Raw genomic sequence first — 27,984 nt, 5'->3', positions numbered from 1 at the left:
GCACCACTAATTGTGGAGAAGAAGAAGGTACTATCGACGACCTGACTTTTCAGTGTTCTTTGACGCCTGTTTACCGTCCGATACTCAGCACACTCATTCATTCTGTTTATTCCCCAGTCCCGTTACTGTAGCCTTCTTACCCGTTAACTAAAAACATCTTGTTCTTTGTCATCTGTTAAAATATTACATAGTGAACAACTACAATTTATAATGTGGCCAAAGTGTACCACAGCGGAGTGCTCTCTTTATTCATAGCAGCATGTAGTATATGGTGTCTCCGTCATAGTGTTTCACCTAAAGTGATTCGTTCTATTGTGCCTTTTCACTTCGTTCGCCGATCGATTTCCACGTACCGATTGGATTGCTCATTGGACACCTGCCCGGAGCATCGTAAATTAAAAACAAGCCGACAAAGAGAGCGCAAGAGAAATGAGGCAAGAAATGTAATCTAATAGAAAACCAAGCAGAAAATCAAAAATAATTCTTATTAAAAGATGAAGGAAGTTACTGATGATGAATGTCCTTCTATCGAGGTAGTAATGTTTTCACCAGACAGTTGTGATGAAGATAGCGGTAATGGTGATACGGATTCTAATCCTAAAAGCAGTAAGTATATGGTCCCTGCAATATAACTGAATGATGGGTGCTGGTCAGGCTTAGCACCATATTTTGCAAAATTTAGGGTTATAGTTAAGGAGCCGTACTTCCCATTTAGGGAAGGACGAGAAACGCCATATTTTCAGGAATTATTCATTGACTATCTAGGATGTTAAAAAGTAGGTAATAGACTGAGTTCTTGCCCTTGTACTTAGGGTGTTTAGGTAGTGCAACAGTAAGATGTATCCTCGTGCACGGGAGATGAGAAGTAGCTGTTCTTAACTATTACCAAATTTAGAGATAAAGGTTAGTACTCGGTACAGGTTTACTATACGGATCCACAAATTGTGAAATATACGGAAAAAATTGGGAAAGTCTTTATTTTGCCCATTTTATGTCGAGAACAGAACCCAACAAACCGCTGCGGGGCTTCTAACCCGTTCCTACTATACTACTGCGGATACATATAGTAAAACTGCACCAGTACTCTAGATCGAAAGATACATTTATAAGAAACAAATGTCTGCAGGCGGCAGAATTAAATACTAAGCAGCTAATGCAGCTGTAATTTGTTTACAAATGTTCTTGAAACTCATACTATTGCGAAAACTCATGCTTTCGCGTATACTCACCTTCAGTGACGCTACTGTGCGGGTCCACCAGCTTTTTCCTGCCTGTCTCGGTTGAATAATATTTGTACTTTTTAATGGCTACTAAGATTGATTTGTGTCTTTTGTAGTGTACTGCTTACGGCATACGTTTGGACGCACTACTTATAAGCAAATCATGAGTAGATTTTACAATAGACGATACAGTTCTTCATTCACATCAAGGAGCCATGCTGGCTCATTGGTAGAGCGTTCACCTCTGATGCATGGCGTCCTTGGTTCGATCCCAGTTAGCGCCAAGTGACCTTTCTGGTGAACAGACACCGTGTGCGTCTGTTTTCTCAGGGTTGCCCCGTTTCCTCTCCCACTTTCTTCATTCCACCATTGTATTGATTTCTCATGATCACAGTCTGCTTTAGCTTAGCCGGTGGGTCAGGTTTGAACCTATCCAAAAATAGAGGACATCATATTTTCCTTTGTAATCGGTGAGTTAATTGGGCAAAATGGTTTGGACATGTGTTTGCACATCGAAAAGTTAAAGTTAAGTGCGCAGAAGATTGTGCTGATTTATTTACTTTGGAATTTTGAAATTGCGGTAAGCAGTGTTGTATATTTTATTTGGGGCTATTGGGGGGGCTTACACACCCTTAAGTGTGGAATTTGCCCTGCTTTGTTAAACAGTATGTTTAAAATATGATGATGTGAATTTGGTTCGAAAAATAATGTGAAGGATATTATCTGTAGCATCGGGTTATAGCTGGAGCGGGCTTCGTAAACTTTAGACACGGGAATGAACTTCGGTAATACACTCCACTCCAATATTCGGTTACAGTTGGAGCGGGCTTTGTAAACTTTATTTCTAGAGATATACTTAAGAATACACGCTGCAATTGATCTTCGTAGTTACCCAGGGGGTTCACAATTTTTGTGCTTGCTTCTATTTAAGTATGGAATTTGTGTTATGGTATTTTGTTTATTTCTTAAGTAGTATGGTATTGGGACCATCCTTTTGTTTTTAAAATGCGTTGTTTTTTGGTTCTAAAATAGGGCCAAAATAGGCGAATTCAATCTACAGCATTGAATTATAACTGGAGCGGGCTCTGTCAAGTTCGGCCCAAATCGTAAATGAATTGTAAATTTTCAACAATTACTTCTAGTGGTCCCCTTTTATTTCGCCTATGCTTACTGGGGTAATGGCGTGTCGCCCAGCGCATATTTTTGGGAGACAGTGAGAAGGTAACTAGTGAAATAATAATTATTTTTCAGCAATTATTCCGAGCAGTATGTCTAAACTTAACTTGCCGGGGCAAAAATCAGTATAGGTTTACTTTCGGCGCACCACTAAAAAGAATTCTTGAAAAATTATAATTCTTTCACCGGTTTCCTTCTTATTGTCCACTAAAAGGTTTCCACTGAGTGACATGAAAATATCATACTTGGCATAGATAAAATTCAAGGAGACCATCACAAGTAATTGTTGGAAAATTAAAATTATTTTACGATTTTCGTATAAATACGGCTTCCAGATGTATAGCATAAAAACTACGGTGAAAAACAAACCAACCTATGCCAGGTGGTCACTAGAAAGCACAAATGCTTTTTAACAGAGTCAGAATTGAACGAAGCAGGTGGGCGCACGTAGGGGTGCGTCCGAAGAGCAGGCGCGTCAACAATGGTGGGAATGCGCGCAAGAGAGGATAGTGGAAGGAGGTAAATTTTGACAATGATACGCGTTTCGCTAGCACTTGTCATGGTTTACTAGTAACGATGCACTTTACCACCGGCCGCATATTTCTGCTTACTCACTTATTTACTCCGTTATAAAACACTTGTAATGATTTTACGCTAGTAACTCAACACTTGTAAACCGAAAATACAGCTGTATTACTTTGTAATTAATTCTGTCGCCTTCAGAAATTTGTTCTTTACAAATATCTCTTTTCATACAAAGTATTGAGTTATACCTGTAGATCTTCCAAAATGCGGTGCGCCACAACTACACCTGCACGAAAAATTCTTCAGGTGGCAGGCTTAATATGATGTTTGTAAGTGTAGTTTTACTAGTGTAAAATCATTACAAATGCCTTACGACGGTTAAAATAACTGAGCGTTTATGAAAGATGACCTACTAGATACTATTTTCCTCGGGCAGAGTATTTCTGTATTGTGTGTAAAAGCTGCGTTTTGTTTAGACGTTTAGTCTTACTAGTGTGAAACAAATACAAGAGATTTGAGGCTTTTATCACAGCCTCACTCCTTTATTTACGTGCATCGTGAACATCACCGACGCGCTACAGCGAAGATACACCATGGTCCTTCCCTGATTTAGGTACTAGTGTTCGTGCTTTTTATTGGTCGCCTAGCAGTGGTTGGTTTGGGTTTTTGTACTGTAGTTTTAAGACGTATATCCGGATGCTGTATTTATTAGGGATGGCCAAAATTTTCCGGAATCGGAAATTTCACTTTGCAGATTTCGGTAAAATTCCGGAATTCGGAAAAATTTCAGTATTCGAGATTTTTTCCGAAATCTGGGATTTTTCCGATTTTATTCTTCGGATTCAGGAAAGTAAAAATTCCGGAATTGGCCATCCCTAGCTATTAGCTGTTTAAATAGTAAAAAAGAATACACCACCATAATGAATATATATTGTAACTTGTAGTAGTTTCTTATAGTTGGAGATGTCTTATTACTTAGGTAGAGAATTGCTACTGCTTTATGATTAAGGTGTTATTTTCATACACAAAAAAAGTCGCCACTATGTCTGAAACATTATCGTTTTCCCACCTGCAGCTGCTCCAAAGCACTACAAACTACTTTTTAACCGGACGAAAGACAGTGAAGGAAAAGAAACCTTCAATAACCATTCTGACGACATTCGCCTACTTCAACATACTTTACTAGGGAAGGTGTACTTTTTGGTATTTAGAGTCAACTTTGAATACAACGAAAATGATGATTTGGGTATGGTTGACTTATATAACCCTAATGCATCGGGTGAGAATAATAAACGTGGCAACTACGGAAAAGTAGATCAGCGCATGAGTAGTCTGTAAAAATGAAAATATATGAAATACGAAATAATGTGTCGCACGCTAAACCGTAGGTAAAAGATTAGCCTCTGCTCTAGATTAGTTAGTCACATGTGATTAACTTCGTCAAATACCAGATCCTAATCAGAGACCCTGAATACAATTTTGATTTGTTAGTCAACCTCGTAGTATGGCGTTAATCAGACGTCAAAACGACTCTGCATAAGGCCCTGTATGTCTTGTTCAAATTTCAAGTTTCTAGTTTAAGCTGTTTGGCCTGAACGTTGATCAGTCAGTCAGACAGTCACTCAGTCAGGACTTTTTTCAAATATAGCGGTATATATATATATATATGAATACAGGCCGCTACTAAGGAGGGAGGAACGTGCCCCGGGCGTGTGGTTGGAGGGGCGCCTAAAAGGGCAATAGATAGATAGATGTACATATAAATTAGAAGACGCCGAATTTCATGTTTGCCACGGGTACCATAAAGCCTGTGTTGAATAACGAAGATATAATGTCCGTGAAGTTGACAAGCCACTTACGTCAGACCCCAATTTCGACTTTACACGTCGCTAGTGCTACGTTAGTGTTCGATAATGACGCAAATCGTTAGTATTCCAGAGATAACGTGTGCTTTTTAAATAACGAGTATGGGTCTTCTCACTGCATGCCAACAGGCCCACGTCTAAGAATCATCTCAAAAATGAGGTTAACCGTTAGAACAATGTAAATGTCCATTAGTGCCATCAATATTAACGTTAATGCCTCCATCGTAAAGCTCTCGGCGTAATAATATGACTTTAACAACTTTATACATCAGGCTTACCTTATTAAAGTTAGCCAAACGAAGATGATAGAGTCTCATTCTCGCAAACATAATGCGCAATGTGAATGTGCTGCCTGACGTGCCCAAGTTAGTTACTTTGTTGCAACTATTGTTTATCTTTTATTTATTGCTAGTCTGCCAAGTATTCCTCACATTAATATGCCGTTGTCTTTAATAGTCATTGCGTATTTACAGGTAGTATGTGTATTACTGTTAGAAGATATCAAAAAACAATAGATAAAATCTGCTACTAATCGGTTCATATTTTTCTTCTACAGTACATAAAATAATAATACTATTTCAGCATAAAACTTATCAGTTGCATCACATTGGCGAAGCGACGCATATTTTAACTTCATAATAACTCGTTTCTCACGATTTTCTCGAAAACTACGCATGATAATTCATCTTCATTATGTCATTTTGTTTATCTCTGTGTGATATATGTCTTATCTCTGGACAATATCACAGTAAAACAAACATTAAATATTAGGAGTACGTCATACTTTTGGGCTACATCTCATTAACCACGAAAAGAGTGAGTAGTGTATACTTCAGCTTAACTTGCATCATACATTCTTAGGATTAGAAAAACGAAAGGTTAAAAATGGAAAGATTCCTAACTGGAATTTTTCCGAATTTCGGAATTTTTCCGATTTTACTTTCTGGATTCCAGAAAGTAAAAATTCCGGAATTGGTCATCCCTAGTATTTATATACAAATCTTGAAAGTAATTTTTCAACAGTTAATTCTGATGGACATACCTCTTATCTTCTCATACTTCTACTTGAGACAAGTGAAATTTAGAGTTGCCAACGAAAATAGTTATTGAAAATTAAGAATTTTCACCGTGCAGGTTTATAATAATTCGTCAACTACTTTTGTTGGTTTTCTTCACTCTTGTTTTGAGGGCATATGCAGAAATAATTGCGTAGAGATTGGTAATATACTTGCAATCTGATGTACAGTAAGATAGCGAAGGTTTATATTAGAATAGAGTAGAGTTGAATATCTGTTAGGGTAGGTTAGTGCTTTTATGTTCCCTTTACAAGTACTTTTATGTGAGTTTCGCAGTGATACGAGTTCCTATATCGTTCGTAATGGTTTCAAATTACCACCGTATAGCAATTATAATAGTTTCAGACTACTAATCTCACACTTGTAAACGAAATACAACTGTCTTTCGTACTATTTAAATCAGCCGTCTGCGCTTTTAAGATCGGTAATTTAAAATATCAGGTTACATTTGGACTCATTGACTTCCTTTCAGGATTATTATTCTTATTATTTAAATGCTTTGTATTGTGTTTAAATGATACTTTAAAATATAATTTTAAGGATTAATTTCGAAGATATTCCTGGGCTTTGGTGGCTCAGTGGTAGAGCGTTCAATTCTGGGGCGTGGCATCCTTGGTTCGATCCCAGTTCGTGCCAAGTGAACTTTGTGGTGGGCAAACACCGTGTGCGTGGATTTTCTCGGAGTTCTCTCGTTTCCTCCCACTTTCTTCATTCCATAATTTCTCATCATCACCGTCCCCTTTAGCCTAACCGGCATAACCATGGGACGTAAAAGTTGAAGATTTCATTTCATTCTTCGAAGATATTCCACATGTATAAGATATTTGAATAAAAGTGTCCATTAGATGTAACACAATACTAACCTTTATATGTTCTTGTAGGTATGTAACGATGATCAACATCTTTTTTAACTTCCTATCAATATTTCTGGCATGTTACTCAAATGTCTTTCTTCAGGATGTTTAATAAATTGTGAAGATATTCGCTACTGGCATTATAGAATGTAGCTCTTCAGTTGCAAAAGCTACTCGTAAGTTCAAGAATCATTGTATTCAGGTATATTTCAGTCAGTACAACACTCAATGGAAGTGTTAAATATATTTTCTATCTATTATATGTGATCTGAAATAGCACTAATTAAACCAGTATAAATTAATGGTTCTATTTCAGGTTAATATTACCCAGTTTTCATGCAATCACCAAAAACACATTCTATGCGTCACTAAAAATACGTTAAACCAAATATCTTCTTTGCCACACCAGACTATTAAAAAAATAATGTATATTTAAGTACGATATAGTCATAGACGTCAATGTTGCCACAGATTTGTATCCTGTTTAGTGATATTTTAAACATTTTGTTTCCACGTTTTGAAAAAAAAATATATGAAAGATTATTATTGCCTTCCATGCAATGAATTCCTTTTTATGTTCTTAACCCATTCTGCTGCAAGCTCTAATTGTCTAGTCTGGTCCCAAATACCAGATTTCAACACCACCAGAGCAAACACTTTTAATGTAAGCTCAGACCCACCCACTACAATTATTTAGATGTCCAAGAGTTCATGACAAAATCAATACAATATGTATAAATTGCTATGTACAAAATCATGCATGTATTGCTATGTACAATTCTCTCTATTGTACAGAATTACAAAATGCATTGTCAGATATAAAAGAAAGTGTTTAGAGGTTTTTTAGTTTTTGTTAATAAAGTTGCGAATAATATTACGATACCAGTTCATCGAAAGTGCCCTGGTGGCCCGGTCTAGTGTAGCGATATTCTGAATCGTATGCTTTGATATTGGCTGATATTTAGAAAGTCCTCAAATACCTTCCTTGTTCTCCCTAGATACCCTAAGATGTTCCTTCATACATTCCATATTTCAAAAGAAATTTATTGCAAAGAAGGTAATAATGATCAATCTTTCCTGTATTTTGCATATATATATATATATATATATGAGGGTACATCACTCTGCTTCGTTACTCTCATTTGCCCAACTGGACGTACACAGTTGAAAATTTATTACTATAGTATTGCATAACAGTATTCGAGTAGACAATTTTTTCTTCTGAGATTTTTTCCTTAATTTTTATTTTACTATTTACACCCATATAAGCACAGTCAAATAAATAGACTTCCATAAACAATTTTTAATTTCATGTGAATAGTTTATTGGTACGTTTCCTACTACTTGCAATTATAACTTCACGCATGTTCTCCCCAATGATCTACAGGATAATGCGAGTGCCGTTTCTGCAAGGAGTCACGGGTTCGATTCCCGGTGGGAGAGCTTTGAAAAATTTTAAGAAATTATAGTGGTTCGTGTTCACCTTAAACTAAGATGTACGAAGGAGTATTGTAAAGTTTTAATTATCATAGTTTAAGAAATCAGGACACAGCGATAGTTGGGATTTGCAGTTGTTAACCCCTCTCTAAGTAGTCACCACCGAGATTTATACATTTCTCCCAGCGTTCCTTGATTTTACGAGTAGCGTCATTATAGAAGTATGCACATTGTGCTTTAAACCACTCTTCAATCTCATAAATGACTTAATCTTTGTTGTCAAAATGGCGACCACACAACTGATTCTTCATTTGGGGAAACAAGAAAAAGGCACTGGGTGCGAGATAGGGAGAATAAGGCAGATGCTGTAATACTTGGAAGCCACATGCCCTTGCTTTGTCGACAGTAACTTGAGATGAATGAGCTGAAAGAGATGTCAGCAAACGAGGAACCCAGTGCGCAGATATCTTAGACATGTGAAGTTCGTCATGGATAATTTTCCACACACTACTAGAACTGAGACCAGTCTCATTCATAATCGTTTGAATGGTTACACGTCTGTCTTGGAGGATTAAACACTCCACTTTCTTTACAGTGCACTTTCTTCACAGTTAAGTGGCCGCATCGTCCATCAGGGATGATCTTCCAGGTCTTGTCTCGTCTATGAGGGACATATCATCAGTTTGGAATTTCCTTTTTCACTTTACACTGTTGTCATACGATGGACAATCATCGCCATACACAGCCTTTATCTTGTCACGAACTTGTCTGGCATTATTACTCTTCAAATGCAGGAACTTTATCACACTGGGAGCTTCAATCTTATCCATCTTTCAATTTTGGTTACTTTTGACACACACTGTAAAAAAAAAATAATAATCATTAGGAGCTAATTTCCTTAACATCATGCACATAAGAACCAAACATAACACAAAATTTTATCATCATATCTTAATAATTTCCTGGTGATAATTAAAACTTTACGATACCCCTTCGTCCATCTCACATAGCTTCTGTGCTGAAAGTGACACTATACTCTAATCCATCTTCTGTGAGAATTAAATAGCTAATGTAACTTTGAAACATCGCTTTCTCTAACTTTATTGCGTCCATCTACGTGGTCGATAGTTAACGCTCATGTTTTCGTGCTTAGTCTCGGGTTTGATGCCCCGGATAATAACTTTCTTTATTTAGCTCTTATAGGCATTCTTCATTGATGGACTTTTATCTTATTAAATGCAGAGAAAATGATTGGTCTGGCACTCAGAAACTAGGGAAAAATCAGGGCAAAAGGTGAAAATTATTTTGTAAGATCACTCAACTCTTATTTTTGAGCTTTGTTAAAATTTAGAGAGAAAAAATAAAATTTTATTTTTTAATTACGTAGACTGAAATTGTTGGTGGTTCTTTTTTGAGCACCGAGGCTATATGAGAGGGAGACTACAGTTTAAAGTGCGATTCAAAGCATTACTTGAGTTTGTGTTCGAAATAAGTACTCGCATCGGAAAACCATGCGCACAGAAGGCACGAAGGGGTAACTATCTAGCTGGGAAATTATCAGTTAAGCTTTAAAAAATAATTTTACTGAACTTCACACAAAGAATGCAAAAGTGAATGACTTGACCAGAACTACTCGGACCTACACCGCACCTACAGAGGATCATATGTGTAAAAATAAGTTTAAATCGGTTGTTTCCTATAGTTTCATTAGTATATATGAAATCGGAACCGTCAAAAGGTGTTCTCAATATATGGACACTGGATTGTTCAAGCACAGCACCTATAAATTGTTCAGCGTAAGCTCTAAACTCCGATAAACAAAATATTTGTATCCTTCCGCTTGTCACAAATACGATTGGCTAGTGATGTATCACTCCCACTCCCCACCTGGAGGAGCAAATTATACACGTGCATTTTGACAATACTGTCTCGTGTTGTCCAGATACTTACAGCAGCAGAAAAGAAGGAAAAAAATTCGAAAGATTAAAGAAAAAGTATTTGAATTTCGCTTGTAAACAATTGTTGCTTAGTGAGTAAAGGTTTGCCTTGTTGGTGTTTCACCACAACACTCGCGGAACCGGGGTTCATGCCAGCCATCTTTCAAACTTTAAAAGGAGAACACCCGTCCACAGTTGAGTTGGCGCCATAATTACTGCTCATGCTTAGTGTTTATTTCTATTGTTTCATTAACCACACTCGAATGCAGTATTATTAGATAATACGTATTATATTTTTGTCATTTATAATAATATAGCAGTTTTATATGAAGCTTCATAGTAAAAGTAATAATCCAATCACTTGAACTATTTTGCGGAGGAGTACAAGCGTCGGTAGGACAACAGCAAATCAGCGAGATTTGGTTTCACGTGGCTTTGTTTATCGCAGTTTAGAGCTTACGCCGAACAATGTTTAGGCTGTGGTACAAGCCATGTGGTCTGAGTGGAGAGCATCGACTGCAGGAGTAAGAGAGTGTTTGGTTGTTTTAGGAAGCGGACTGGGTGGCGCACTAGTCAACGCACCGGCATGGTATGCCGGAGATCCTGGGTTCGAGTCTCGGTCCTGTCATTCACTCTTTGTGTGTTATTCAATTTGCACCTACAGAGAACCTGGTGTGTAAAAATAAGCTTAAATCCGTTGTTTCTTACTTTCATTAATTTTATAGAACTTTGCTTAATACTAAAAGAAAAGAATATGCAGAGTACAGTAGACTCGCGAGTATCCTGCGTAATGTAGCGGAAGGGCAGGCCGGATAACAAAAGAGCCGGATAGACAGGAGTTCTATGAACTCATTTCTTTGCCCCACCAATACAAGAAGACCAAGTTTTTATATTAAAACTCACTGTTATAATACAGTACGTATTTTAGCGTTCATGGATCTGCATAGCGGCAAGCGTACTGTATTGAGGTCCGTTACAAACAGACGAAACAGTGAACAAGGAGCAGTACGCTAATCTTTTTCCGTCACAACTTGTATTTTGCACATGACACATAGGAGGATCCTAGTAGACGCCCACTTCCAATACCTTGGCAATGTTGCCAATGCAGTGCCTTGCCTTCGTCATTTAATTACGATTAAAAAAAAAAAAAAAAAAAAAAAAAAAAAATAGGCTGGATAGTACGGTGGCCGGATAGTTGCAAACAGGATTCTCGGAAGTCTAGTGTACTTATAACAAATCATTCATCTAATAAATTTTCTTCAGTTTTTCTTCTAATATTTTAAGTGCTACACACTCGGATACCCTTCCTGAAGAGCACATAATCATGTATATATATGTGGCCCATTTTAATCTTTCCATGGAAATATCTCAAAAACGGTTGAACATAAATTAACCAAAGAAAAACTCAAATAGGAAATGTTATGGGGCACATCGAATGGTGTTATCGTGGTGCCCCCCAGGGCCGCCCTTTATAGGGGCCCAAGGCCCAACTTTAAAATTTTAAATGGAAACGTGGGGCGTGTGGTACCCCGTTCGATAGATCTTGAAAAACTAAACAGCCTTGTGGTAAAAGATTTTTCATATGGGTCACCATATTCAAAATAGGCGCCAACACATGGTGGCTATATCAAATATAACGTCTAGTACCACTAATATGAAAGCAGTTGAACATAAATGAACCGAACAAAAACTGAAATAGGAAATGCCATAGGGCACATTGAATGACATCGGGATCACATCGGTCTTTCAGGTGGGGTCTAGGATTTGGGAAGGAACTGGCCCTGGCCTTCTAGAAGGTACCATCCTAGTTTTGCCATGTAGGAGTGAAGAAAACCAGGAAATACTTAGTTAAACCAATGACAGCATGTCGACATACCACCACCAAGGAAGTCCGTGTTCAACTTTGAGTGACCAAAGTGATGATCACGTTTATTTGGGATTAGCATAAGGTATTACTACTTGCTTTCCAGGCAGAGGGTACCACAATTGCCAGGATATACAATGCCTCACTGCTGCATGTGTTGCGGGATTCTGTGAAATCCCAGAGCGTGGCATGCTGAAAAAAGGTGTCCACCTCCTGGAAAAGAACGCACCCGTTCACTCCTTGAATGTTGGCCAGACAGATACACTATCCTGGGTATGAAATCCGTCTTAGTTTGCGTTTTCTCTGGACCACACACCATCTTCATTCCATCTCTTTCCAAACATGCAGTCATTTCCTAGAGGCAAGTACTTCTGCAATCAGTAATGGATTTTAGACCACTACCCCTTACATGACGTTCGAACCTATAACACAGCAACGGTGCAGAGTTTCGAGTTGTACATTAACACATGATCTACACTTAGGGTTACTAGATTTTGTAAACGAAAACCCGGGACACCAATCTCAGGCTATATATAAGGTGAGGATTCCTACTCATTTGATCAGAATCAGTTAACTGTCCGTCTTTTCCAGGTTATTACTTACAATTTTCCAGTTTATTCTATACTTAGTTAACATAAATGAAGCCTCACAAGAGATGCATAAAGAATATGAAAAGGTAACATAAGCATCCCTTATTCCGAATTGTTGTGTGTAACGTTTCCTAAATATTGCGCCAATTACAACACACCCTACCATTTATGATTGAAGAAATATTTTATTTTCTTTGTTGCATCATCACCTGAGTCAGAAACAACGATAATGCTATAAATTTAGCATTTAGCAAAATAAATAAATAAAAATTAAAATTAAAAAATAAAAATAAAATAAAAACATTTGAAGTACAAAATAACTAGTAGTTAAAGCCCGTCACCGAAAAAAAAAGACGGTTTATTTCTATTGAAAGTGATATTCGGGAAATTATTGCCATAAGATATGCTCGTCTTGAATATTTTTTAAAAATCTTTTTCTTCCCGCTGAAAGCATGAAACAACTCTATAGGACGAAAGAATAAATATGATTTTCAAACTCCGTGTTGTTTGTTTATTAAAATTATTTAGCTACATAGAGACATACTACTTCTTGCGGGTTGATTTTTTTTTTTTTTTTAGTCTGAAGAACGAAAACCGGGACAGACAGGCGTCCCGAAAGCCTTTTTCGGGACAGTTAATTCTTTCATTGAAAACTGAGACGTCTGGCAACTCTATCTGCACAGATATGCAGGATTACACTTATAAAATTTCAACACACTACGATATCGAAAAATGGATCAGTGTGAAACTTTCTCGCGCACCTTTCGTTAGCCGACAAATTTCAAAGAAATCATACACATGTTCAAATTACTCAAAATATTGATTTGCGATCCCCGGATCATATAGATGAAAATGTTCGAAAGTATCCTCTTCAAGAAATACATCGAATTACTAGTCACCCTGTATATATATATGCAATATGCTCTTCTCAATTTTTGTACCTATAGTGGTATTTTCGGACTAGTACGAAAATTTTATCAGTGCCAATGGTCGTTTGCAATTCGAAGTATATTGTAGGTGATTCCTATTAGTATAAAGACTCGTACTTGAAAATTTATTTATTCATTTAAGGGAAAAGTAATAATTTTAGACCAGGAATGATTAAATGATGAACAAGAAACAATAATTACAAAATTCTAACTGCATTGGCATAACAACAAAAATACCAACAGGAGTTCGCAACCTTTCACAAAAGAACAAAAAAAGTGCACAAATCGACTCCGCCTATTGCAACTTAGATCACCACTCGTTGTCGCGTAATCGTTGAACTTAATAACCCTTGATAAGTCCATTCCGTTTCGCTAATGTTCTTATTTTCCTTTTTCTTTGCTTTCATCTTCCGTTACCAAGACCTCAGGGGAGAGTTGAAAGTTCGGAAATACAAGTAATATTCAGAAATTACAGAACTCTGAGAGTAGAATGATTATTCCTATTAGTTTACCATATCCAGATTATAAGCAAAGACTAGCCTTTGCCTAGCTAGGGGCTCTGCCCCCAGCCCCTTGCGTTTCTTCGCCCTACGGCCACATGTTTCCTAAGTGTCAGTCTGTATCAAGTGAATTTCATGGGTCATTCCATGTCAAATGGATCAATGGTCCCCACTTCATCATCCCCGATTTTTTTCAGATTTCGCACAACTGTTGCCAACAATGAAGAATGGTCAAATTTAAGTTGAAGATCTGTTTTGGTTGTGGTATTAGGGCGTTTTCAAAATGATGACTGTCTCAGCAACAATGAGTAGCAAACGTCTTCTCCCATTTTGAAGTGCTTGCCATTTTGAACTGGAAGCTCTGACAACCTTCAAAATTTGTTTCCTAGGAGAACTTTTAGAGTAGATTAAGGTCAGTTGGTCACAAATTCCCTTGGGGGTTCATAATATGCACAATAAATTAACAATTGGCTAAAATGTGTTTGCACGTTTCATGTGTGCCATATTTAGACTCCTCATAAAGTTGTATGAAGTCAAGTCTGTAGAGTTATATTTGAAAGAGAGAAACCATAACAGTGTTGGCAAAAACCCTGATTTTTATTGAAAAAAGCAAAAGAAAAAAACTTTTTTTTTGGTTTAAATCTTTTTTTTTGTTTGTTTGTTTGTCTGTTTGTTTAAACCAGGCTTTTGGTTTAAATAATATACTTCATGTATTTATATTAGATATGGACAGAAATTAGTTTGTTTCGGCTTGGTGTTATTATGCAACAACAAGGTAATGCTGGAAGGGGTCACATAAGCTTAAAGCGGAATCCAAACCGTTTTTCGACTTACATCCAAGAGAAATTGTCCATTTTGATACGAAACCGGGACTAATTGGTCACAAATGCGATTGCCAACTCACTCACGAAGGACTCCTGATAAAAATACGTTGTACTGATCTTTACATAGGCCTACTTGTTAATATAATTGTCAAGAGTCATTTCAGAAGGACAAAAAGATACAGTTACACAAGTAAAAACATTATACAGAATTGTATATAAATCGGGAAAATCCCGCCTTAGCCATTGGGAAAATCCTGTTATTACTTTAAATGTATTTGTATGTAAAATTTTAAGGTCAACGTATCATAATCACTACGCTAAAACTGAGCTATTAAATTACAAACTTGGTATGTAGATATCATTCAATAAAATTAAAACCAAGTCAAATCCAAGCTGATGTTGGAAGCTAATGTTGTAGGCAGTTGATAAATTTGGCAATTTCTATCAATATATTTAAGCAACCTTGGCTTCTTTATAAGACAACAGGCATTCATTCAAGCAGAAATATATAATTTAGTTTCATTTTGTATGTTTAATCTTAACATCCTTATGAAATACCAAGGTTATCACAAAGAAGACTTTCGCTTAGAGGGACACCTCGAATCGCTACTTGGTTTACACTTGAAAGATGAGTTGTGGTTCGACCGAGAATTGAACACGGGACCCCTTGATTACAAGGTGAAAAGTAGATAAACGTAATGCGGATGGTTTGATATGCGGAAACGTCACCATGAAGTTCATACGATTTAAAGCATTTTTCGTTTTTTTCTTCTTTAAACTTTTTTTTTGAAAAAAAACAGCTGGTTTAAACCAGTCAACCCTGAACATAAGTACTTTAGAATAGATAAAACATTTAGCCTTTAGCGCATACGGTTTAAGGGATATCTGGCCTTAGAAATGGGAAAAATTTAAATATGCGAGAAATGAACCTTTTTGTTACCCCAAAATGGCCATGTTGCCAACCTTGCACCAACTTGTAACCATAACTAATAAAAAGAGCATGTCTTGATATAATTAGAAATCAATTTTGGTGTTGGTGCCTTGTTTGGTTTTTGGATGGTTGTAAGTTATATTCTAGGTCAGTTCACAAATCACCACAGACTTAATTTCTATAGTATATCTATGCAAGTAGTAATTTTGTTGAACAATTGCTCTTTGTTATCAAGTTACATTAAGAAATTTTCTTTTGTTGATAATATGACCACATCAAGCGATATTAGTCTTCCAGATTGTTCTATAGGCAAAAATGAAGGCTCTGCATGCCACAGCCTTTCTAGAAGTTGAGGGTTTAAAATGTGTGCAAACTTTACAGAAGAACAGAGACAAGTATTACTTATGCGAACAGGGTATGAAGTACTATCAGGTGGTGCATCTATATGTATTCACCATGAACAACTGCTACTGGTTAAATACGAAGACCTGCAACTCCTCTGTTGCAACCTTTTCGATTACCATAAATCAACACTGCGAAAAAAAACACTACGAGTCATTGATACAAAAACAAATGTTATGTTGAAAGAAGAAGTGAAATGATATTAAACCAGGAGAGAAGCTGTGTGCAGGTTGAAGGAAAAGGAAACTTTATATAGAGAAATCAGCTGTAGGGTCAGCCAGTGATACAGACGCATTTGAATTCAATCCACCTGAATCTCAAAGTAGGAAACTTAACACAAGTCTTGCAGAACTTGTTATTTCTGTTGATAAGTACAGACACAAATACTGTGTGAAACTCTAACACCAACTGTGACACACCATTTTGGTCAAAGTTCACAGAACCTGGAAAAACCTAAGTCAGGTCTATATTTCAATTTGTAGGCAGTGTACATTTCTTTCAAATTACACCAACATCCGTTTTTGTTTGTAAACCGTTTGTCCATCAATTCTTACCGGCACACAGTCTTATATATATATATATATATATATATATATATATATATATATATATATATATAACACATCCTGTTGCATTCATCTTTGTCATAACATTGCTATACTCTCATTGATAGTTCACAAGATAATGGTTTCCGTATCTTTTTTGCTGGAATTGCAAGAATACCTTCCTGTGCTTTCAAATTTCTAGCTGTTTTAATCATTCGTTTAGAAACTAAATTCATTTGCTGTTTTTTCTATAAACCAACCACATGATGTCAGAGTTAGAATTTGAAGTTTCTTTGTTTATCAGATGTTGCGGTCTAGGTTTTCAATTCTTCAAGCAGATTCGGTTACGTTCACAATCAATACACTTCTGGTGACTTGTGCTAGACCATACTCTTACGTTAACGACAAAACGGATGCAGTATCTTGACAAATGGCGTTTTGTGCTTCGCTTGTTTTTCTCTTGACACATCTGTGCAAATCTCTTCTACTTACTCTTTCAGGTTTTAGGGGAGAAATATCAAATCCTACAAGACTTGTGTTAAGTTGGGATTCAGGTGGATTGAATACAGACGTGTCTATATCACTGGCTGACCCTACAGCTGATTTCTCTATATAAAGTTTCCTTTTCCTTCAACCTGCACACAGCTTCTCTCCTGGTTTAATATCATTCCCACTTCTTTCTTTCAACATAACAGCTGTTTTTGTATCAATGACTCGTAGTGTTTTTTTTTTTTTTTTTCGCAGTGTTGATTTATGGTAATCGAACAGGTTGCAACAGTGGAGTTGCAGGTCTTCGTATTGAACCAGTAGCATTGTTCATTGTGAATACATATAGATGCACCACCTGGTAGTACTTCATACCCTGTTCGCATAAGTAATACTTGTCTCTGTTCTTCTGTAAAGTTTACACACATTTTAAACTCTCAACTTCGAGAAAACCTTTTGCTGTGGCATGCAGGGCCTTCATTTTTGCCTATAGCACAATCTGGAAGACCAATATCGCTTGAAGTTGTCATATTATCAACAACAACAACAACAACAAAAAAAAAAAAAAAATCTTAATGTAACTTGATAACAAAGAGCAATTGTTCAATAAAATTACTACTTGCATAGATATACTATAGAAATTAAGTCTGTGGTGATTTTGTGAACTGACCTAGAATATAACTTACAACCATCCAAAATCCAAACAAGGCACCAACAACAAAATTCATTCCTAATTTATATCAAGACATGCTCTTTCCATTGGTTATGGTTACAAGTTGGTGCAAGGTTGGCAACATGGCCATTTTGGGGTAATAAAAAGGTCAATTTTTCGCATACTTATTTTTTTTCCCGTTTGTAAGGCCAGATATCCCTTAAATCGTATGCGCTAAAGGCTAAATGTTTTATCTATTCTAAAATACTTATGTTATGGTTTCTCTCTTTCAAATATAAATCTACAGACTTTTTACTTCATACAACTTTATGGGGAGTCTAAATATGGCACACATGAAACGTGCAAACTCTTTTTAGCCAATTTTGTTAATTTATTGTACAAATTCTGAACCCCCAAGGGAATTTGTGACCAACTGACCTTAATCTACTCTAAAAGTTCTTCTAGGAAACAAATTTTGAAGTCTATCAGAGCTTCCAGTTCAAAATGACAAGCACTTCAAAATGGGAGAAGACGTTTGCTACTTGTTGTTGCTGAGACAGTCATCATTTTGAAAACGCCCTACTACCGCAACCAAAACAGATCAACTCAAATTTGACCATTCTTCATTGTTGGTGTCAGGTAATATTTGTGCAAAATTTGAAACAAATCCTAGATGATGGAGTGGGAACTTTTTTCAAAATTGGTCCACTTGACATGGAATAACCCTCATGCATTTGCTTTAACATTTCCTAAATTTGTTCCAGCAGGAGACTTCGCTCCCTGACCCCTGCGTTTACTCGCCCTCGGCCTCGCACCTTTTAAGCTTACAATTCTACCAAATTTCAGGTTTCTTTTCGTATTTCAACTATCTAAAAGAAAAGATTTTGTATTCCAAGAAAACACCCATTCTCATTTAAATAACGAGTATTTCTTCATTTTCCGTTTAAACCCCTTAAAAGCTAAAAATATTCACTTTTGTCCATTTTCCTGTGGGTTAGTCCCAGAAGACTACAATCATGCCAACTCTTCATCATTCTAATCCTGCCTGAAATGCCTGAACATTTTGGGAAGTAGATGATGTCCCTTAAAAACAACATGATAAAGATTTTGGAGTCTTTTTGAAGAATCCTTTTTTTTTTTTTTAACACGTGTTTTATGTATATTCCATTTTCTTTTAACAAATGGATTCTTCTTTTTGAATTCGTAGTCCTAATCACTTGGAGGCGACTTAATCTGTATTATAAAAATGAAACTGACTACGTTTGTGACTTCATAACTCTTGAACTACTCCACTGATCTCGATCAAATTTTCAACATAGATCGGGTTTGGGATTATTTTTATCATTGTCACTTTAACGGTGCAAGTTAGGGGAGGGGCAGATATTTAAAAGTGATATTAGTGTTGAATCCATAGTTTTCGGGGTTGCTGAGATGAACAGTGACATTTCGGATATCGTTTAAATCCAAATTCAGCCTCGCAACTTGAGGCGCGGAGGATATATATATATATATATATATATATATATATATATATATATATATATAATGATCGAAAATTGCAGATATTAGTGTCGAATTCATAGTTTTCAGAGTTGCTGAGACGAACAGTAACACTTCCGATGCCGTTTAAATCCAAATTCAACCCTTTATATCCAAAATGAATGTCTTCTTCCCTCGCGAAGGATGAGTATTCCGCTAGTATGTAATAAAAGTTTAAAGCTAACGTTTGTTTTTGTTCATGTAATTGGTAATGATACCGTCCCAATCTTTATTCAAATTTCGGGGCCACGGTGGCTCAGTAGAAGAAAATGAAATGAAATCTTTGAGTTTTACGTCCCATGGGTATGCTGGAAAGGCTAAAGGAGACGCTGGTAATGAGAAATGAATGAAATGGTGGAATGAAGAAGGTGGGAGGAAACGGGAGAACCCCGAGGAAACCCACGCACACAGTGTTTGTCCACCATAAAGTTCACTTGGCGGGGGCTGGGATCGAACCCGGGACCCCAAGCACCAGAGGTGAACGCTCTACTATTGTGCCACCGCGGCCCCCTCAGTAGTAGGGCATTCACCTCTGGTGCGTGGGGTCCGTAGTTCGATTTCAGCTCGCGTCATGTGGGCTTTGTGGTGGATAGACAAAAATGTGCGTGATTTTCTCGGGGTTCTCCTTTTTCTCCCATTTTCTTCATTCCAGCAGTTCATTCATTTCTTACCATCTCCTTTAGCTTATACGACATAATCGTGGGACGTAAAACTGAAAGATTTCTATCCGGATTTATTTTATCAGTATTTTTTTTAATCCTAATGGAATATGCTTCAAATAAATTTTCTTCAATATTTGCAGTAGCATGGTGAAGAATATTCATATCATGCACCGAGTGTTTTGTCACTTCAAAATCCTGTCGTGAACCTGATGTAGCTTCTGTGTCCTCTCGAGACTCCTTTATGTGTTCTTTACGCCTAATGCTAATATTTCTTTTAGTATTCGTGTATACTTAGCTTCAGATGTACAAGAAATCTCGTAAGTGTCACTTAATGTACGAGGAGCATTGAAAAAATCCCAAAATTTGGTTGTAGCTCGTAATTATTACCAAATTATAAGCACACGGTTACTGAATTATCTTCAAAGTAAGCACCTTTGGAACACACACATGTGCTCCATCACTCCTGCTATTACTGAAAACGCCGATAAAAATCCTCTTTTCGTATCTTCGAAACTTCAGCCGCCGTCGCGTTGGTTTTGGTCCCATTTTTAGCCCACGGTTGAGGCTCATTTTCAGCTTTGGGAAGAGCCAAACTTGTGTTGGTGCTAAACTATGTCTAAGGCTATTAAAGTCTGTTAAGGAGATTTCCTCCCGATTTGCATATGAACATGATGATTTATGAAATTACACTAACTGATCACTACACACTGCTTCGTTCTACTACATTATTCATATATTGCCTCTTATGACCTGTCCACACTTGTCAATTTCATAATTAGGCAACCTAATAACTGTACTGTACAAGTTTCATTGTGATTCCATCACAAATGCCAAAACATCATTATCATTCCGAGAACTTTTTGACTACTCCTCGTATTTTTCTCCGCAAAATAACCCATATATTCGTTTATACTCGTATAATGTGGTTTCATGTTTCTAGGTGTTTTATGCTGTGCTTTTTTTGCTATTGGTCGGAGCCTGAATGACAAACTTGGAAAGAGTGGGAAGGAAACTCACTGAAAGGCCCTTTTATTTTTGGCTTTTCGGTTTTCGTTTTCTTTCTTCCTTTTTTTTTTTTGTGTGTGTGTGTGTGTGTGTGTGTGTGTGTGTGTAAAAGCAAGTGAGTATAAGTAAAACTTCTGTAGATAGTAACAAGTTACTTTTATTTATTTATATGTTAATATTCCTAATAAATACATGAATTGTATTTTTAAATCAATATGTTCTAATTTGCTCAAACGAAAGTGAAGTGAGTCATCACTCTTTCACACTATAAGCGAATCGTCTGTATAGCGAAAGTATTTAATATATTGAATTCTGAATTCAGAATGAACAATAAATTCTAATCAAAGGTCAGCTAGTGATTACTTTGTTAAAAAGCATATGAACTAGGGATGGATAGAACCGGTTCCTGGTGGAACCGGTTTTCGGGTCTGAACGGATCCGGTTTTTCGGATCCAGATCTAGAACCAGTTCTTCGGATCCAGGTCTGGAACCGGTTCTTCGGATCCAGGTCTGGAACCGGTTCTTCGGATCCAGGTCTAGAACCGGTTCCGCTGGAACCGAAACTTTGTGACCATCCCTACGCTAAATCCGAGCTGCTGGCAGGCTGTGAACAGTGTGCTAAATGAAATAGTGAAACCGATAGGCAGGCGCCCAAGCGGCGGCCGCTTGTCTCATTTGGCTAAATAAACTGGGTAATTCGCGAACTCATTGACTAAACAGGCAAACTGGCCAACTCATTTGGCTAAACAATAACGGGTGGACCAAATTTTTTTTCTGGGGACACAAGCGGGTCTGGGCGGGGAAGGCACAAGTGCATGGTCTTCTTTTCATTTTTTTTTTTGTAAACTTTGTGCCTCCTTTACGGGTCTTTGGGGGCTTTCGGATCCAGGTCTGGAACCGGTTCCTAAGATCCAGTTCTAGAACCGGGTTTTCAGATCCAGATCTGGAACCGGTTCCTAAGATCCGGTTCCGGAACCGGGTTTTCAGATCCAGGTCTGGAACCGGTTCCTAAGATCCGGTTCTGGAACCGGGTTTTCGGATCCAGGTCCGGAACCGGTTCCAGAACCGGTTCTGAAAACCGGATCTAGGAACCGGTTCCGCCGGAACCGGAACTTTGTGGCTATCCCTAATATGGACATCCCTAGCAGGTAAAATCTCACATATGGATAAATGTGTATATTAGAGCTGATAGGTTTGAGACTCCAAGAAGATCTCAGAGAAAAACATAGTGTATTACTAACTTAGGTCTCGTTAATAGTTATAATCTTAATTACTCTGCAAATGTAGAAACAACATGCCCTTAATATTTACAGAAGCTTGAATAATGAATATAATAAAAGAAAGGGAGAAAAAACTGAGAAATCAGAAAGATAAGACCTTCTTGTGGGTCCCTTCCGACTTTCCAATCGAAACCTAAAACGCGTTAAGAACATCGAAAGGATATTAACGCAATATAAGGATTACTTTGCGTAGGCAAATACATTAAGTGACATTTACGAGATATCGTATACATATGAAGCTATATATATATATAATAAATCACTAAAAGGAATATTAGCACTAGGCGTAAATAACACATTAGCGCAGTCCCAAGAGGATGAAGAAACCATCTCAGGTTTATCAAAGTATTTTTAAGTGACCAAACTCTCGGTACATGATGTGAATGTTCTTTTACCATATTATCTCAAATACTGAAAGAAATGTAGCTATTTGAAGCATATTATATTAGGATAAAAACATCCAAAACTGAATGCCGATAAAAGAAATCTGGATAGAGACTGGGACGGTATCATTACCAGTTATCAACAAAAACAAACATTAGCTTGCAACGTAAGTTTAAACACTTACGGCATATATATTTTTAATATACATAGTACATTGTGAATACATTAAATTATATGGAAAAATGTGATATGATGTGGAAACAAACATTAGGATAATGGTGTGAAGTCGCTGCCTTGTGCACATTTTGATATAAACAAGTAGCTTCGTGAGAGATTAGGAATAGCAATCTAATCAAGAAGAAATCAATTTGTTGAAAAAGAACTGAGAATGTTAATGCATTAATCTTAGGATATATATTTGTATATTGTTGGGTAAGTCTATAAGAGGAAAAAAAAAAAAAAAAACTTACAATACACTGAAAACGGCAAGTGATCATCAGTGCTAATAAAATTTTCGGAATGTTCCTCAAATACCACTGTAGTTGATACAAATATTATGCAAAGATCATATTGTGAAACAGGATTTAAGCTGTTGTGTCCCCCTGAAGAAGAGTGTCCCAGTGTAACGCTTAAGAAAATTGAAGAAACATTAGTAGATGAGTAATTCGTTACAATTGTTCCATACGCTTCATAAGAATTACGATATATTCTTAGCCTATTGAAATATAGAGTTTGTCCTGTTTAATGTTAATTTGAATTCGTTTCTCTTTTGTTTTGTTTTTCAGAAGATGGTATCGTAGAGGCGGAAGTTGTGCTGACAGAAAAATTTTGGCAGTGGGATCTTGGCAATGAGAAAGATCCTACAGACTTGCTTTTGGAAATATTGCAAAAAGACAAATTTAAAAAGCTTTTACAAAGTCGAACAATTCCAAAGAATGAAGTATGGTGTTTGATTGCAGACGAAATGACTGCTATGGGAGCGCAGCTGCCGACCATTGATAGGAAAGAAGCTGGGAGAAAGTGTCACCAAAAATGGCGAAACCTCGAGCGTGCTTATAATTATTTTAAACAAGGAAGTTCTAATGAGAGAAAGAGAAAGCCGCCACGATACATGACTACACTTGAAAAAATAATCGGTGATAGGCGTGAAATCGAACAGAAGGCTGTGACACAAGATCCATTAGACATTTCGAATTCGGCGTCAACATCTAGTCAAAACCCATCTACTCCAGTACCTGTGAACTTACCAACAGTAGTGTCAACTCCTAATCAAGTTAGTCCCCCATTATTGTTACTTTCAATGAATCCATTGCCAGCAACTGGACTTACTCAATCACTTAACACACTCGCGTTACCAGTTCCGACAAATGGACCTTTTGTCACAGTGACGCCATTACATAAATTAGTTTCAAGTTCCGCTACCACAAATCAATCGTTCGTTACTATGGCACCTGCACAACAGGTGACAGACTCCCCTAGCAACGTTTCAATAAACAATACAGCTACTGCTTCACATGTTTCTCAAGATGGGGCGTCAGCTACAGTAAATTTAATCCCAGAAGTGGAACCAGTAAGTTCGGCAAAGGAGTCGTTTAATGGAACTGTGCTAACGAATACGAATAAATCATCTTGCAATGACGTTGGAGTTCCACGTAAACCTCACCCGGTGTTCACAAGTGTAATGTCTTTTTTACAAGAAGAAAGTACGAAAATGAGTGGATTTGAAGACAAGTTACTGAGGATGCTTGAAATACAAAATAAGCAGCGAGATATGCTCTTAACCATCTTAAAATCGTGTGTGAAAAGAAACGGAAAATCACGTAAACGAAAACATTGTGATGTTTCAAGCAACAGTGACTAGTGAGGATTTTTATTTCCAGAATGTTCAAGTGTGTTGTGCTGGTTTTACATAGGAAGACATGATTTGTCTATTTTTTGTTTGTGAAAGTGTAGTGCAAATAGAACACACAGCTTTGATACGGAAATGCAAATGAGTTTTAACAGTTTGCGAGGTTTAGAGCTTCTTGTGACTGAAAGGTTGTCTTACATGCTTTCGGCACCAAAGATTTGTATGATGTTTGCGGTGGGAGCTCACGTGATTCGGATCCCACAAACTGTGATTCGTATCTTATATAATTTGGATGCTGAAAAAAAAAAAAAAAAAAGAAAAAAGAAAAAGAATAAAAAAGAAACTAAACAAACGATCAAAGTTTAAGATATGTAACTTTACCTACAGTGCTTGTTACATACTATACGCTATTTCCATATTGTTATTATTATAGAGTCAGTGAGGGTAATTATGAAACAGATTACACAAGTTTTCTACGTTACTCAACTTACATTAGTTTTGAAAGCAGTTAATCTGGACAGCAGTTTATGGTGCCAATAGAGTAACAATTTGCTGCCAAGAAATTTCCTGTCATCTCATAAGTTGATAAGTAAATGTCAGATTTGTTCTATCTCTCAATTTCCCTCCAAAAGGGTAATTATAAGATACCGGATGGGTAATTATGAGACACATGTTGTTCCCAGTTTTCTGTAGGTGATATTGAGGTATGAAGGAGTCCAATTGTGAGACAAAGAAGTCTTCACTATTTTGTGTTTATTACATAAAAATATACAAATATTTGGGTGAGTTACAAGAAAATAAGAAGGAAAGTGGAAATAGCTACTAATGTTATTCTAGCATTTTTGTGAGTTGATTATAATAGGCTTCTGGGCTAATATATTAGATAGTTTCAGGTTACAAAACAGGCTTATGAAACAAATTTACACCAAGTTCTAGGCTGTTCACTTAAAACCAACTTAGGCTACTTCTATTTCTTTATGTTTTAGTATTTTGATGTGCAGCCTAGGCTATTTTCAACAAAATAATGTTCTAAATTATTGATGATTTAGAAGCTTATCTGGCAAGGTTGGCTGTCTAAACCAAGGTTAAAACCAGCTGTTAAAAAAAAAAAAAAAAAAAAAAAAAAGTTTAAACAAAACAATGCTTTAAATCGTGTGAATTTCATGTTGACGTTTCCATATATCAAACCATCTGCATTAGTTTTATCTCTGAATACCACCCATTCTAAGTTTGGAACTTCCAATATACAATAAAAGACAAATTCTGACTAAAGCATATATATAATCTAATAAATAGTAGCGTTACAGTTTCGATAAAATATCTTTGCCTTCATCAGACATATTATCTCATACATTATCATACATCAGACACATCAGCTAATGTGAGTTCATTAGCTAAGCGGTTAGCGTACGCACGTTTGGCATGGGAGACTCGAGTTCGATTCCCGGCTGGAGCTCACGTGATTCGGATTCCATAATCAGTAGGTCCGTCTCATATAGCCTCACTGCTGAACGGGACGATATACTAAAATCAACTCAACTCAACATCAGATAATGTGTCTGACGAAGGCAGAGATATTTTGCCGAAATTGTAAAGCTGTTATTTATTAGATTATATATATGCTTTAATCAGAATTTGTCTTGTATAGTTTTATCTCCTTTTCACCTTTTAATCAAGGCATCCCATGTTCAATTCTTGGTCGAACCACAACCCTTCTTTCAAGTGTAAACCAAATAGCGGTTCGAATGTCACTTTAAGCGAGTCTTCTCCTTAATAACCTCGGTATTACATAAGGATGTTAAACATAAAAAACGAAATCAACTTGTGTATTTCTGCTTGCTTGAATGCCTGTTGTTTTATAAAGAAGCCAAGATTGCTTAAAGATATTCATAGAAATTGGCAAAATTTATAGAATACCTACGTTAGCTTCAATTGGACTTCCAGTTTTAATTTATTGAATGGTATCTACATACTAAATTTGTAATTTAATACCTCAGTTTTAGCCTACTGATTATAATACGTTGACCGTAAAATTTTACATGCAATTGCTTTGCATTTAAAGTAATAATAGGATTTTCCCTGTGGCTAAGGGAAGAGTTTCTCGATTTAAGAAATTTACTACCACCCAACTTTATAATGAAACGGGACATCCTGATTTCCGAATAAGAGAATATAGTATTGATGTTGGAGTGAAGTGGGGGAACTTTCATTCTATTCAAATGGAGGACAATTTCTCTCGGATGTAAGGCGAGAAACGGTTTGAATTCTGATTTAAGCTTATGTGACCCCCTTGTTGCATAATAACACCAAGGCGAAACCAACTTATTGCTGTCCATATGTAATATAAATACATAGAGCAAATTATTTAAACCAAAAGGACCCTGGTTTAAATTAAAAAAAAAAAAAACTGGTTTTCTTTTTTTTTTTTTTTTCAATAAAAACCATGGTTTTTGCCAACCCTGTTATCTCGAATAAAGGAAATGAAAACTAATGTAGATGTAAATTATTCATGATTTAGCAACTTATCTGTAATAAATGAAGTGAAGACATTAACCTAACATGCATCTCATAATTACCCTCCGTATAAGCAAAACGAGATACAACAACAACAAAATTGTAACTCTGAAACAAAATCTCAAGGGATAAATTCAATTTAACTTACCCTACAACTGCTGGCCTACCAGGCTGCCACCAACACCCATTGGTTTCACAATAGTGATGTTACTGCACGAGTAGATATAAAAGTTAATGATAGGATTTCAAATTTCAAAACTTTTTTTTGAATGAGTTATAAAAAAAAAAATGGTACATTCAAACTTTTGTAAAGTGAAACTTAAAAATATAGACAGAGTATTATGAAATATGTTACTGAATGCCTGTGCTCTTAATTTGTATTTACCTACAGTGGTTGAAGATCAGTGAGGGTCTCTCTTAATTACCCTCCATAGGCAATGTCTCATAATTACCCTAACTGACCCTGCAATAATTTACATATCATTAGTATTCTAACAAAGTAAGCTTACCAATTTGAGCTAGTAATAATTTTTCGAACTTATTAAAGAGTCATTTACAAATCCTTTACTTTTCTAATATTTGTAGTGTTTATACGAATTGGTTGTTGGTTGATAAGTCTTCCCTTTTCAGAATTGAGAGTTATGAGATGCTGGATCCGAATCATATGATCGAACTCAGTTGTCAATCGAGAATCACCCTAATACCATATACCCACGATGGAGTTCACAGTGAGTGAGTGTGTATTTGTATATATACATATATATATATATATATATATATATATATATATATATATAGAGAGAGAGAGAGAGAGAGAGAGAGAGAGAGAGAGAGAGAAAGAGAAAGAAAGAGAGAGAGAATAACGCTGAAAACACTGGCGTGCGCAGAATTATTTTTCGGAGGGGACAAGCATTCTAAATTGCATAGTACATAGTTGT

At 36.5% G+C, this 27,984-nt stretch overlaps 1 protein-coding gene across 1 annotated transcript; it reads left to right on the top strand.

Annotated features, from left to right (window-relative positions):
• Positions 1-68: 68 nt before the first annotated feature.
• On the top strand, positions 69-26,880 carry LOC145690758 (uncharacterized). The gene is made up of 2 exons (XM_081765976.1): positions 69-606; positions 23,469-26,880. Exons 1-2 carry the CDS (start codon positions 495-497, stop codon positions 24,542-24,544), a joined length of 1,188 nt encoding a protein of 395 aa, XP_081622102.1. The 5' UTR covers positions 69-494; the 3' UTR covers positions 24,545-26,880.
• The last annotated feature ends 1,104 nt before the right edge of the window (positions 26,881-27,984 follow it).

This window comes from Thermobia domestica, chromosome 7 (genome assembly GCF_964235325.1).
Source record: "Thermobia domestica chromosome 7, izTheDome1.hap1.1, whole genome shotgun sequence".
Classification (NCBI taxonomy): Eukaryota; Metazoa; Arthropoda; class Insecta; order Zygentoma; family Lepismatidae; genus Thermobia; species Thermobia domestica.
This window is presented reverse-complemented; position numbering and strand designations above follow the sequence as displayed.

Bases quoted from the DNA above. Each gene is read 5' to 3' on its own strand.
- LOC145690758 (XM_081765976.1), top strand. From the start codon at position 495: ATGAAGGAAGTTACTGATGATGAATGTCCTTCTATCGAGGTAGTAATG. The intron at 607-23,468 runs GTAAGTATATGG...TTTGTTTTTCAG, and splicing joins GGATTCTAATCCTAAAAGCA to AAGATGGTATCGTAGAGGCG.